The sequence below is a fragment of the Drosophila ananassae genome, assembly GCF_017639315.1.
Source record: "Drosophila ananassae strain 14024-0371.13 chromosome 4 unlocalized genomic scaffold, ASM1763931v2 tig00000054, whole genome shotgun sequence".
In the NCBI taxonomy this organism is placed as follows: domain Eukaryota; kingdom Metazoa; phylum Arthropoda; class Insecta; order Diptera; family Drosophilidae; genus Drosophila; species Drosophila ananassae.
In genome coordinates, this window is record NW_025319037.1 from 9200555 (window position 1) to 9215127 (window position 14573).

General features: G+C 44.7%; 1 protein-coding gene across 1 annotated transcript; it reads right to left on the reverse strand.

The window, feature by feature from the left end:
* Window positions 1–11037: 11037 nt before the first annotated feature.
* LOC123257755 lies at window positions 11038–12855 on the reverse strand. The gene is made up of 3 exons (XM_044717694.1): window positions 12581–12855; window positions 11399–12516; window positions 11038–11252 (listed from the first exon to the last, which is right to left on the reverse strand). The coding sequence occupies exons 1-3, from the start codon at window positions 12853–12855 to the stop codon at window positions 11038–11040; spliced, it is 1608 nt and encodes a 535-aa protein (XP_044573629.1).
* Window positions 12856–14573: the final 1718 nt, after the last annotated feature.

Genomic DNA, 14573 nt, shown 5'->3' on the forward strand with positions numbered 1-14573 from the left:
AACTTCAATCCCATCTCATGTAGGAGAAATGCTACACATAGACATCTTCTCCACGGATAAAAAGCATTTCCTTACGTGCATCGAAAAATTCTCGAAATTTGCCGTCGTCCAACCGGTTCCCTCTAGAGCTATAGAGGACCTCAAACCAGCGCCACTGATGAACATTTTCCCTAAGGCAAAGGTCATATTGCGACAACGAACCATCGTTGAACTCGCACACCATAGTGGCCATGCTGGAAAACCATTTCAGCGTTAGCATTTCAAATGCTCCGCCCCTCCACAGTGTCTCAAACGGACAAGTGGAACGCTTCCTCAGCACTCAGGTAGAGCTTGCTAGGTGCCTTAAAATCGACAAAGGCATTAGCGATACCGTAGAGCTGATCCTACTGGCTACAACCAAATACAACAAATCTATCCATTCGGTCATCGACAAGAGGCCGGCTGACGCGGTTCAGACTCAATCAAATGAGCCACGATACGAAATACAGGATAAGATAAAAATAGCCCAGGACAAGCTCCGGAACAGGGAAAACGCTTCCCGACAAAATAGAGTGTTCGAGGTTGGCGAAAAAGTCCCAGTGAAGTCCAACAAACGCCTAGGCAACAAACTCTCACCTTTGTGTGAAGAAAAAACCGTTGAAGCGGACATGGGGACCACAGTCCTCATTAAGGGGAGGGTGGTCCACAAAGACAACCTTAGGTAGGCCGAGCGTGACTATATTATCTCTCGCCTGATAATTTTAAAATTTTTTTATTATCCATGACTTATCTAGGTTCACAACCATATCCCTGATATTCCTTTTGACCACAACATCGGCACGCGTCACGGACTATTCTTAAGCCAAATACATTCCCATCGTTGATGGCCGAATTCTAGTATGGGAGGAATTCGCGTTTGTAAAACATTCAGCGAATCTCTCGAAATATAGGCGCGTCATAGAAGAAACTAACGGGATGACCGACATGTTCCCTCAGTCTCACATGCAGAAACTCTTGATTGTTGATATTGCCCATCTACGCGACCTGCTCGACTCGTTGAGCATCCATCATAGGGTAGCAAGAAGCTTAGACTTCTTAGGGACCGCGTTGAAAGTAGTGGCAGGAACGCCGGACGCGGAAGACTTCGAGAAAATTAAATTTAGAGAATTCCAATTAACAAATGCAAATAATAGGCATGTCAATATTAGCAATAAGGTGCATTTCAAATTAATAAAATTTCCGCTACCGTCAACCAACTTCTGAGGTCAGCTAAAAAGTCCCAAATTGATACAGGGCACCTATTCGAGATGCTTTTAAATAGAAATAGGATGATAACAATGAAGCTGTAGGGTTTAATACTGGCAGTAGCACTTGCCAAGGTGGGATGGGAGAGCCTCCCGAGACCGCGATTTGGGATGTTTTTTCCGTATCGTCCGTTAAGATCTTACAATCCGATAACATCTGACACTTTATCATTAAGTTTCCAAAAATTAAGTCGGCCTGCAACAAGATCACCGTTTTCCCGGTGTCACATCACGACACCATACTCAGGCTGGAGGACAACGTTATTGCTGAATGCGACTGCAATATCCACACGGTAGAAAACTGCTCCTTGACAGCAGGGGCTACATTTTGTCGGCTGGCGCGAAGAAGATCATGCGCTCAAGAGCTCCACACTGGAGGCACGGCGCATTGCGAGATCCAGCAAAGCGATTTACACCCCATCACCTACGTTGATGAGGGGATTGATATTATAAATAATAGCCCGGCTCGAGTGTGTGTGGATAATGGCTCCTGTGCCCATGTAAGGGAAACATATCTCGTCACCTTTGAAGAAGGTACCATCGTTAATGAAACCCGATTGGTCAATCATGACACAGCCCAGAAGAGGGCTCCAGGAGTGGCCAGCTCGCCTTCCCTTAACGTCACTATGGAACGTATCGTTCTCAGTCTTTCTTACCTTCACCGGCTGAGTGAATATATATATATATATGGTGTTCTTAGCGGGAGCAATATGCTGCGCTTTGATTTGCATCGGCTTGGCCTATAGGCGGGTCACTCAGGCCCGAAGAACCGCGGCCCAACTAAAGGCGAATCCCTAGGCAAATAGGGTCGGCCGAGGGCGGCCTCATTCTTGAAGGGGGAGTAGTTAACTGAAGTTAACCGCGCAACGGCAATGTCCGATTACTTAAGAACTCGCTCTGGCCAAACTGCTTACATAGCGTCTGGACGGATGCTCGTGCGTAGCCGGCGAACACTACATATTTGCGTGGCCGCTATGAAATATATTTTGTTAGCTTTAAGTTTCAGTTTATGTTTGAGGCTTATACAATAAAGATGTCTTATATCAATCCGGCACAAGCCGTAAAAGTCAATTCATTTACTTAGCCTCAAGGGCAGTAACTCCCTTCATAACTTCCAGCAAGAAGGAAGAACTCCCTAGGCAACCGCCAGGGACAACCACATTACCCGCATCTGAGGACATCGTCATCAACAAAGGACAAATAACTACTACTACTACCTAACTTAATTAACTTATATATTGCGTAGGCGGTAAATCAATATAACTATAAATGTGGATTGACCAATATATCGTCGTTACTATAGTATTTCGTTATTTAAGTCATCGTTCTTCACGTAGGCTATAAGCTAATAATTTGTTTATTATGTATTATGTTTTTATTAACTAAATACGAATGACTTAACATACTCCTTGAAAGGCTCCCCTCGTTTCGGTGGAGAACCTAATCCGCTAACTTCTCGAAATAACCTTTCGGCCACTCCTCATCGTTTATTATAAACCACCACCGCGTTCTACCCTGAAGCAGCTCTGGCATCGCCCGTGCGATTATTCTTTTGTCCAATTGTTACGTTTTTGCGGACCATACCACACATTATTTAACGAATTTAGTCTACGAATTTTAAATGGTCTCCTGTTCCGTCGAAAGGGAATGACCAATCCCGCAATTGTCACGTCATCTTCGCATCGTTCAGCTGCACCCTGACAGACCTTCGATATTTTAACTCCAATCCAATTTTCAGCTATGGTACCGCCAGACTTTGTATGGGATTCTCGCCCTTGCTCACCGCTCTCTGCCTTGGACTGGACTTCTACTTTTACTTCTCGTATCCGCACGGTGACGCTCCATCTGCTGGTATACTTCGAGAGAGCTCGCATACTTCGCTCAGCTCCTCTTTCCCCAGCGCCTAAGCCCAATTTTTCCTTCCCATTTCTAAGCTATGTTATTTTAATTATTGGTTCATAGTAGCTGGACAAGGGCACAAAGGGGCTTTCTACCTTTCAGGATACATACACAATATGCATACGTCCCGCCCTTATTCGTGTCAGACAAAAGACTAGGTTTTCGCCTACTTGACACCAGGTGGTCACTGTGCGTACGGCCGCAGCGAGACTTGATCAGGAGGCTCCTGACTGGACCGAGGTGTCCCCGATCGAATTCTTTGACGGGCTTGAGTTCCCGAAAGGGCCCAGTTATCCTTGCTTTGCACGCGTGAGTTTGTTGCGTTTACGATACGATAAGGCGAACGCATGGTCAGGAGTCCGGTCGGTTAATTTGTATGCCTCAAGACTAGGCTACCTGTTTAGGCTACCTTCCTTCCACAGATCCTTTCGAACTTGCTTATATTCTCACGCTTGACTTTTACACAGTCGGACTCTCTAAAAGCGATTCTTTAGATTTCCACTTCTGGCTCTTTTAAGGAAACTCTTCAACTTGATTGTCAGACTGTTCAAATTTCCAACCAAAGTCGGTATACTTTCTTCTGTTTCTACACTTACGTTCCGCGACGTTTCTTTCTAACAGTACTTTCTAACCATCTCCAAGGACATGCCACAGTCGCTTTCCCCCTTCCCCCTGGCTAGCTCGGAACTCGGATAGCTACCTTAACTCCTTCTACCCTGGCTTTGCCCGGGAGATTTAATCTCTGAAACAATCTGAAATGTATTTCATTTAGGGTTTATTTTTTGACCATCTTTTAATAAAACCAAGCCTTAAGGCCCAAGAAGAGAGGGCGGGCTAAATGGATAAAATTTCATGTGTTTGGATTTCGATCCATTAAGCTTTAGGTTATTTGCTAAGCACCAAGTGTCAAAAAATAAAATGTTCCAAAATACAAAGGTTGTGTCACAAAACATACGAATTGCACTATCCCGAATGTCAGCATACCGGGCCACATTGCCACATTGGGTATGAATTTAGAACTTTAGAACTTTGAACATTAGAACTTTTTATGTGCATTAGGCCAAGGGTAGAAACGAAGCTTTCCAAAATATAAAAGTAAATGCTGAATATATAAAGCAATGCTTTGATCTAGACAAAGCACAAGGTAAGTGACCATATCCTGCTTAAGAATTAAGGACGGCCCAAAACACAAAGCTGGCTTCAAAGTTTAAAGAACCCCTCGGGATTTTGGAGAATCTTAATGGATACCCATGTGTGTTGAGATCCCTTTTAAGTCGGCGTGAACATACTAGTACGCACCCATTTGCCTGGTCTGTTGAAGTAGTTAAAGATGAATGCAAGATCGCCGGCTAAGGTACTCGTTGGTACCATAGATTCAAAATGAATCATTTACAAGGCTATGAGAGTCCTAAGAGACAAAAGTGGAACGGAAAAAGAGTGCAGCAAGAACCTGAGAGCGTAGAGTTATGAAGATTTATGGTTTGAAGAGATTAACCCAGATTAAATGAGAATCTGAATAAAGAGAAGTGTGTGGGAAGGTACGGTTCGATAAAATTGAGTAAAAAAAAATATTTGAGCATGATTAACTATGGTGATTCGTACGATATGATGAATAACAAGAAAGGAAACTTCGGCTCCGCCCGAAGTTGTGGCGCCACGCATCTTAATTAGATACATAGCGGATCGTATATAGTCGGCCGATCCTTATCAAATTTGGCATATTGAATTATTTTGCCCCAAAGAGTAATCTGTACCAAGTCCCATCTTTCTAACCGAAGTTTATATACCCTTGCAGTTGAGTCGCAGTCCGCTAGGTGGCGCCACGCATCTTATATAATTAGATATATAGCGGATCGTATATAGTTGGCCGATCCTTATGAAATTTGGCATATCGAATTATTTTGCCCAAAGAGAAATCCACTGAAACTTCCTTCTAACTTGAAAAACAACGAAGTTATGGCATTTCCGATCAATCAGTTATATGACAGCTATAGGATATAGAATACCGATCATTATGAAATTCGACAAATCAGATTGTTTTTCCCAAAATAGAATCTGTACCAAATCCCATTTTTCTAACTTAAAAAACACCAAAGTTATGGCATTTCCGATCAATCAGTTATATGGCAGCTATAGGATATAGACGACCGATCCCGGCCGTTCCGACTTATATAGTGCCTGCAAAGGAAAGAAGGATGTGTGCAAAGTTTCAACTCGTTAGCTTTAAAACTGAGAGACTAGTTTGCGTAGAAACGGACAGACGGACATGCTCATATCGACTCAGGAGGTGATCCTGATCAAGAATATATATACTTTATAGGGTCGGAGATGTCTCCTTCACTGCGTTGCACCCTTTTGACCAAAATAATAATACCCTCTGCAAGGGTATAAAAATTGTAGTTGAATTATGTTGAGACAAGAAACGCCATGTTGCAGATTAGTAAGGATAGATGTAATTTTAGGTTTAAATATATATGAAATAATGTTAATAAATAACATTACAGATGAGCATGGCGTCTGTTGTATTCGCGGTTTGCATGATGAACGCTTTAGAGAGATGATGAAAAATGGTGAAAAATAAACGCAGAGTAGTGAAAAAGGTAACATACATGGTACATTACAGCAACAGAGTACATTACAGGTATCTTACCAGCATAAAATTTTGTAATTATCACTAGTTAGTTCTCTCAGTGTATCTAGCCGCAGCGGTCCACTAATTGCCCATTATCAGCAGTCCCATATTCTTTGATTCTCCCAGATTCACACCAGATGTTTTGGATCGGCCGCTTCATTTGTTTTGGGGTTAAATTGAACCATAATAAATATTATAAAAGAAATTGAACCTCGTTTATGTAATTCGGCTGCTTTCAAAACACTGATAGCGTTACAATATGGGAAAAGAAAGATGTTTACGCAGTCCCGACCTGTGTCTCCATCATGTATATAATATTACGATTGTAGACTAGTATGTGTATTTAATTGTCAATTTCGATTTTTTTGGAACATTAACTTAATTGCAGACAAGAAAGGAAAGCTAGCTTCGTTAAGAATCCTTGCAGTTAAGTAGCAGCTTATATTACTATATATGTCGGGTCAAGCAGCCGCCTGTTCTTTATCTTTGTCTCTATTCGCGTTGCCCGCTCTCGTGCATTCGATCGGCCACCTGCATCTGCCGTCATGCGCTATCGTTGTCTCGCTCTCTCACGGTATATCTCGGTCGCTCCGCACAGTGGCGGCGCTAGTCTCGTTGGCGCTCGGGGCGAAAGACGCTTTTGCCGCCCCCCCCCCCCGGTCATCAAAAATTTTCAATGCAATCATGAAATTTTTAATAATTACATTGTTGGAATACTTAGAACAAGTCACGGAACATCGGGTTTTTTGAAATTTAACTTTTCTTGCCTTCGCCTCTGCAAAAGCAGTGATGATATCATTATAATCTACTGATGTAGCTATGCCTCAACTTTTTCAATGCCTCATAGCTATGCCTCAACTCGGGGCGACTGCCCCTTTCGCCTCCCCCCCCCCCCCCCCACAAACAAATTAAAAAATTAAAGAGTGAAAGAGAAAATAAAAAGTGTTTTTCGAGTGTGCCTCTCGTGGAAGGAACGTATATAGGACCTTCAAGGATTGCTATAGACCTTCAAGGATTGCTGTCCTCCTTGAAATCAGAGAACAAATCTCCGGAGGCAATGATAAATGTGCGGATTAGCGAATTGGAAGGCATCGTCGCGGATTTCAAGAACCCACACAAGGAGCTGGCCACATCCCACTTTTAGTGGAGGTTATGCGGAGTGGCTTGAATTCCGGTCACTGTTTTCGACCATGGTGAACACAAACCCATTCATAAGTCGGGTCGAGAAGCTTCAACGGTTGCGGTCTTGCCTTCGTGAATCTGCCTTGGAGACTGTTCGATCGTTGGAGCTCACGGACAAAAATTATGATTGGGCTGCTAAACAAAAGGTTTATTAATCGCAAGCTTATTTTTCAAGCTCATGTTAATATAGTCATGTTAATATATGAGATAATGCATCTGAGGACCGTAGAATCCGCATCGGCGCCGAGGCTTCTCGCGTAATCAACTCCAGCCCAAGGTTTTTAAGCTTGTCGACTGAGGATCGTTAGGCGAAGTTAGGCGATTGGATTTAATACGTAAGTGCCTTAGATCTGGGCACCTATCTTGGCATTGCAATGCATCAAGCTGGTGGCAATTCGCCAGCTCAAGGCCAACACCCCTCTCCCGAGGTCTCCGCATCTAGCGACGCTGTTTCTCAGTCAGCGCCCGCCGCCGTCAATTCTCTCGTCGCTAAAGATCGTTTTGGCGATGTGGTGCTGCTATCTACTGCCAATATTCTGGTTAGGAACTGCTCCGGAGTTCTACTGCCCTGCCGAGCGCTGCTCGATTCTCGCTTGCAGGTGCATCTAGTCACTTCAAGGATGGCGGACCAGCTGCAGCTGCGGAAGATAAGGTCTCCGGTGACTGTATCCGGTATAGGAGGCGCAGAGTTGTCAACATATGGGTTGTCTGTGCTGCTGCTCCAAGCTGCTGCTTGGAATCCCAATGATTTGACTAATCGGTGCAATTAACAGCGATCGTAGCCTCCAACATCACTGACCTTCAGCCCAATTTCGGCCAAAAACCTTCAGCTAGCGGATCCTCATTTCAATTTCACCAGCCTCAGCCAGTTGATTTGCTAATTGGAGCTGGATTATTTTACTCATCTGTCTGCAGATAGGTTTGCATCTGCGAATTCATCTGACTCCTGGTTTTCCCTCCATCCAAAAAACTGGGCTTCGAGTCTCATCGCAGTTTTGTTTCCAAACCAAAGAAGAAACACCTCTGCAAAGTGCTCAGCGAGAAGGAGAAATATTACAGAAACCGTCGTCACTTCGAGCAGCACATGGAGAAGCGTCTGGCCGGGATCTGCCGGAATCCGGAGCTACAAGGCGGGCAGTCAACAAATTGTGCCTGCTGCCCCTTCATGATGCTGTTGAAAGCTCATCTTCCAACGGGGGGAGTATATCGGGTCAAGCAGCCGCCGAAAGTTTTGCCGGCAATAATTTATTTAATTTGTTTATCTTTTCTTTATCTTTGGCTCTATTCGCGTTGCCCGCTCTTTCGCGGTATCTCTAGGTCGCTCCGCAGCATTAACCACGCTCCACGCTCCCGCGTCTTTTATTCTAATTCGGTCTTCAACCATACGCAGTCATATACATATGTCATATGTTCTATATATAAACAAAATCATTTAAATAAATTGTAAACATACATGGAAATCTAAAGGACCTTTTTTTTTTATAAAGGACTAGATTTGGAACATAAAAAAAAGCTCCCAAAAACGCTCGGTAATTGAACAATATATATATATCGGACAACTATATACCGTCCGATATAGTTGTCCGATCCTTATGAGAATTTCACCATAAAATCAATTTTCTAATAAAAATGTTCAGTTATGTGGCAGCTATAGAAAATAGTCGACCGATCCTTTTGAAATTTGCCAAATCGGATTACTTTGCCCAAATAGAATCTGTACCATGTCCCATCTTTATACCCTTGCAGAGGATATTATAATTTTGGTCAGAAGTGTAAAAAGCAATGACGGAGACGTCTCCGACCCTATATATATATTTTCGATCAGGATCATCTCCTGAGTCGATTTGAGCATATCTGTCAATCCGTATGTCTGTCTGTTTCTACGCAAGTAGTCGCTCAGCTTTAAAGGTATAGACTTGAAACTTTGCACACATCCTTCTTTGTTTTTAGGCAGTATATACTTCGGAACGGCCGGGATTGGTCGACTTTATCCTATAGCTGTCATATAACTGATTGATCGGAAATGCCGGTCATATGTGGAACTCCCATGGGTTAGAAATAGAGGACAAAAGTTTCTAGTCCTTCTACTAGAAGAAGAACTAGTGAAAGTAAATGCTGGCTGTCTATATTACCATTAATAAGATTATAGCCGTATATCGTTCTACGGTTTCTTAGTGATGATTTATAAAAAACTATTATGGTAAGAGGGACGATGAAAATTTGCATCCCAATTAAATCCTCTATAGGAGAACATCAGGAAGTTTTTCGTTGTACAAAATCTATGTGATCTCGGTGTAATCCGGATTGAGGACTCCAGACCAATGATGTATATAAAGTTTATGTACGGGTGATTAAATTCTTTTGACCATATTTTAATAAAACCAAGCGCACCCTTTGCTTTAATAAATAAATTTCAGTTTCAAATCGGTAACCTGAGTTCTTCGTTCTAAGGCGTACCCATAGAGTAAGTACGTGGTGAGGGCTAGATCGATAAAATTACATAAGTTTACATTTCGAACCTATTTTATATTAATCCAAATCCGATTGAAGTCTTGATGAACTAGTGAATCTATACGGAAGACAAAGCTTAACGTCATCAGTACATAACTACAAATGAATAATTTAAGGCAAAGGGAAGACGTTATTAAACAATGTAAAAATAAGTGTGGAAGATGGCTTCCTTACGGCACACCAGATGTGACGCAAGCCAAGCGCGAAAGAAAAGATCTGATAATAATCCACTGTTATTAAAGGATGGCAAAAAAATAATTTTGGCTGATTGAATATTATAAGTGTAAGGCAGAACTGGAATGGTGCAGGGTAAATACGTGGCTTGAAGAATCTGTGCAAAGATATCGGCCATTGCCTGATCAGTGTTCGCATATGCGTTTTCAAAAGTAAGTAACGGGGGAAAAGTTATGTGTTTACACTTAGTGTTTTCGAAGTTATAAAACTGCTTCGGATCCTGAGTAAACTAAATTCGGCAGCTGCTCCTATAAAATTCTGCGTTATGCACAGTAAAATTGGGCTGAGCTATGAAGTATCTTGAATAAATAATTGAAAAGCCACATATTTTATGCTTATTTTAGAGTGTCTTTGTTGTATTTTAGTGTATTGAGTGTATTTTAGAGTGTAGATGTCTGGTTTAATATGGCGAATTTGTTAAAGCGTACGGATATTTTCATATTAGGCAAGAGTCGGAAAATTGGACCGAGCTATGAAGTATCTTGAATAAATAATTGAAAAGCCACATATTTTATGCTTATTTTAGAGTGTCTTTGTTTGTATTTTAGAATACAAACAAGAGTCGGAAAATTGGACCGAGCTATGAAGTATCTTGAATAAATAATTGAAAAGCCACATATTTTATGCTTATTTTAGAGTGTCTTTGTTTGTATTTTAGTGTATTGAGTGTATTTTGGAGTGTATGTGTCTTGTTTAATGTGGCGAATTTATTAAAGCGTACGGATATTTTTACATTAAGTGTGATCAAATTTATGTAAGGCTTATGTTATGTTTATGTTTATATCTTCACATGTTCACAAATTCCAAAACTAACTTATTAAAATCGATTTTTATTAGTTTTAAGTGAAGACCGCAATAAAGCAATAAAGACGGTGAATTATCAACGTTAGACCACATGAGTTCTGGCATATTAAAGTAATCCAAAATTACCAGCTGAACATAATCAGACACAAGATTAGAAGCGAATCGAATAGTGACAAGTGTCACATACACCGGACACATACGGGCATTTTGGGCGGTTCGGACGAAGGTGGTATATCGGAAAAGCAACGTATAAAGAGTGATCGAACAAGATGTGATTCTCATTTTGTGATTTTACCTCTTAAGAGGCCAATTTGGAGTCCACAGAAATTAACACTCCTTCACCTACTCGCAGAGGTCGATCACGCCTAAAAGTACTTACCTGAAAAAACTTTGGAGTTTTAAAGTAATATGGGAGTTTCACTCCTACAGGTGACACCATTTTTTTCACGGTTTGGCCCAATCTCTTCACGAGTGCACAATAACAAATTCTACTTAAATACCAAATATCGATAATCGATCCGCGACATCCCCACCTCCGTGAAGAACTTCTTCACTCAAATCCAAAGCCGCCAACTTTGAAGCGGGGCGCATTATCCAGCGAGTCCGGTCTCCATCCATGATCCTAACGCGGGCTCGTCTGACCTCACCATCCGTTCCGGCAAAGGTCTCCTCCACGACACCTTTCCGCCAGTCTCGACGCGGAACGGCTGGATCGCAAACGAAGACGATGTCTCCTCGTTGAATCGGCTTCTCTCTGCGGCACCACTTCTCTCTCCGTGTCAGCGTGGGTAGGTACTCCAAGACCCACCTCTTCCAGAATCGGTTCCTCAACATCCTTGCCACGCGCCACTACTTCCGCGTAGCTCCTTCCTTGACGAGGCCTCCATCCAGGCCGGGGTATCCGGTGGGCAAGCTGCTCCCTTGAGGAGATCATTGGGCGTAAGAGGAGCTTCCTGGTCCGCACTCACTGGCAAATGGGTGAGCGGACGAGAATTAACGACATTCTCCGCCTCTATCAGGAAACTCTCCAGGACGTGCTCCTTCGGCGCCACTTCCTTCACTGTGTAGCGTAGCACCCTCTTCACGCACTGCACCATTCGCTCCCAGACTCCACCCTCTGACGGGTTCGCTGAACAGTTGAGGATCCATTCAATTCCCTTCCTTGACAGATCCGACTGGATCCTCTCGGGTTCGAAGATCTCCGCAAATCTATTGGCCTCTCTGTCTGCTCCAACAAAGTTCCTGCCATTGTCGCTGCGCAGTCTATGTACAGGCCCTCGACGGCAGATGAAATTCCTGATTGCAAGTATGCAGAAATCAGTCCTGGTCGTCAGGCACGTAAACAAGGCCACCCACCGTTTCTCTTGGTGCCGAGCAACGGTGACTAGCAGCGGCCCAAAGTAGTCGAGGCCTGTGCTCTTAAACGGCCAGCCATTGGCGTCCAAACGATCATCTGGCAGGGGTCCCATAATCGGCGGCATCGGCCGTGCTCTGTGCAGCTTACACTCGCTGCTTCCCGAGATCACACTACGAAGCACTCTCCGCAGTCTCGTAATCCAGAACCTGGTCCGGATCTCCGCCAGCGTAGCATCCACGTTTTGATGCTTCATCCTCACATGGGCGTCGCGCACAATCATCTCCGTGAGACCATGCTGGTGGGAGAGGATCACTGGCCTCCTGGCACTGTACGGTATGCATAGCGCCGCATCGATCCTGCCATACGCTCGCAGGATTCCATTGCCATCTAGGTATGGCGCCAGTCCACATATGTCGCTTCCTTTAGCGACGTCCAAGCCCTTCTCTGCGGCCTGCATCTCATCGGGGAACGCCTCACGTTGTGCTCTATGGAATAATAAGTCCTCGGCTGCTTCACACTCAGCTACATTGAGGCCGTAGTTCTCCAGCTCATCTCTTTGTCCACGGCATCGACGTATGAACCTTAGGACCCAGGCCGTAGTCCTCAGCAATCGCCTGTAGCTTGAGAATCTCTCCAGCGATATAAACGGGTCGCTCGCGCCAACAAGCACGAACTCACTCGGCATCTCCTCTTCGTCTTCTGCATCCGCTTCGTCGGTGGGTGCAGTTCCTGGCCAGCTGCCCGCTGGTCTCCTCAGGAATGCCGGTCCTCTTAACCAGCGTGACTCCTCGCTTAGGTCCACGCTGCGTTGCGCCCGAGTTGTACCATCTGCCACGTTGTCGGCGGATGGTAGCCATCTCCATTCGGCAGACCTTCGTTGGCTCCAGAATCTCGGCTACTTTGTTCCCTACGAACTGCTTGTAGCGCCTGGGTGTGCTGCCAATCCAACGCATCACTGTCTTCGAATCCGTCTATAGCACAGTCTCTGCAATGGCCACACTATGGTCCTGTCTGACTGTGTCCATCAACCTCGTTCCTAGAACTGCTGCCTGCAGCTCCAACCGTGTAATCGTCATCGTTCGCATCGGTGCACTCTTCGTCTTTGCGTACACGAACCTCACTTGCACGTCGCCGTCCTCGTACGTGATCCTCCAGTAGACCACTGATGCGAATGACGACTGAGTCGCATACACAAATACGTGCATCTCGACAGTCTTCACCAGCCCGGATCCAAAGTAGTGACGTGGGCTCCGAAAACGTTCCACTTTCTCCATCTCTTTACGCCAATCCATAAAGGCGTTGTACATCTCAGCCGGTAGTGGTTCATCCCATGAGATCTTCCTTCTCCAGACCTCTCACAACAACAACTTCACTGTTATCATTAGGCAACACAGGAATCCCAAGGGGTCGAACGTTGACATGACCATACTCAAGAATTCCCGTTTTGTGGCAATTCTCTTCCCATCGGACACGACGGGGGCGACTTTGTGGTACTTCATTCGAAACCTGAAGTCGTCCGTGGCTGGCTGCCACCGCATTCCCAAAATCTTTTGCTCGGCCTCACCCCATCCAATACTCTGGGCGTGATCACTGGGTCCAAGCATCCTCTCTACTGTAGGCGAACTGGACGAAAACTTTCAAAGCTCAAAACCGCCTTCTACATGTATCTTCTTCACTCTGCTAGATACTTTGATAGCTTCGCTCTCTGTGGCGAAGCTGTCCACATAGTCATCCACGTAGTGGTAGTCCACGATAGATTTGACTGCTCTGGGATCCGAATCTCTCCACAGAAATCGTTGCGCACATCTATCTTCGGGTCGGATCAGCACCTGGTGAAACATCTCCTTAATGTCGCTGCAGACTCCGACGGCACCTTCCCTAAAATGGAAGAGGATAGATGCCAAGGCCTTATAGTGTTGCGGCCCCTTGCTCAGCGCAGAATTCAGCGATACTCGTCCGCTGCGTCGAATACTAATCGGATCTTCCCTGGCTTGTTGGGATTCTCCACTCCAAAATGTGGCAAGTACCATGTTCTATCGCTTCGCGTAGCGATCTCCTGTCGTTCCAGACGCCGAGCGTATTCCTTGTCGACATAATCATTGACAATCCGTGAATATTCTTGGGCGAACTGCCCATCTCGCTTTATTTTCTTCTCGATGTTGATCAATCTATTGTACGCCATATCATAACTACGTGGCAGCACAATGTTATCCGTTTTCCACAATAATCCCGTCTGGTATCGGCGGCCAACTCGCACCGCAGTGTCCTCCAAGATCTTCTGAGCCCTCACGTCGTCGCTGGCTGCGGCCGCTGGCGCCGCCTTCACACCGAAGTTCTCGATCTCGCAGTAGTCCTCGACGATCCGTTCTACGTTATCATCCAACGACGTGGCTAGCAGACAAGACCTCGGTGATGGCGTGTCTTGTCGCCCTTCTACAGGCCCAAAAACAACCAATCCTAATTCGGTTGCGGCCGCGTACGGTTCCTCGCTGGCAAACCGTCTCGTTTTCAATGGCAGTCCTAGATGCCCATGGTCCAATCCAATAAGCAGCTTCGGCACTGCATTTTTGTAGGGCTTCATTGGTAACCGAGCGTCCTTGTTCACGCTCCTAGCGTCCCTTCTGTGCAGGCTCTGCATCGGCAGACTCAAGTTCAAAATGGCATAAACGTT

What these genes read in the sequence shown, in the direction of transcription:
- LOC123257755 (XM_044717694.1), bottom strand. Translation starts at nt 12,855, where the DNA reads ATGCGTTGGATTGGCAGCACACCCAGGCGCTACAAGCAGTTCGTAGGG. An exon ending in AGACGAAGAGGAGATGCCGA is followed by an intron (nt 12,517 to 12,580) that starts GTGAGTTCGTGC and finishes CTCAAGCTACAG; the next exon opens with GCGATTGCTGAGGACTACGG. An exon ending in AAGGAAGGAGCTACGCGGAA is followed by an intron (nt 11,253 to 11,398) that starts GTAGTGGCGCGT and finishes TTTGCGATCCAG; the next exon opens with CCGTTCCGCGTCGAGACTGG.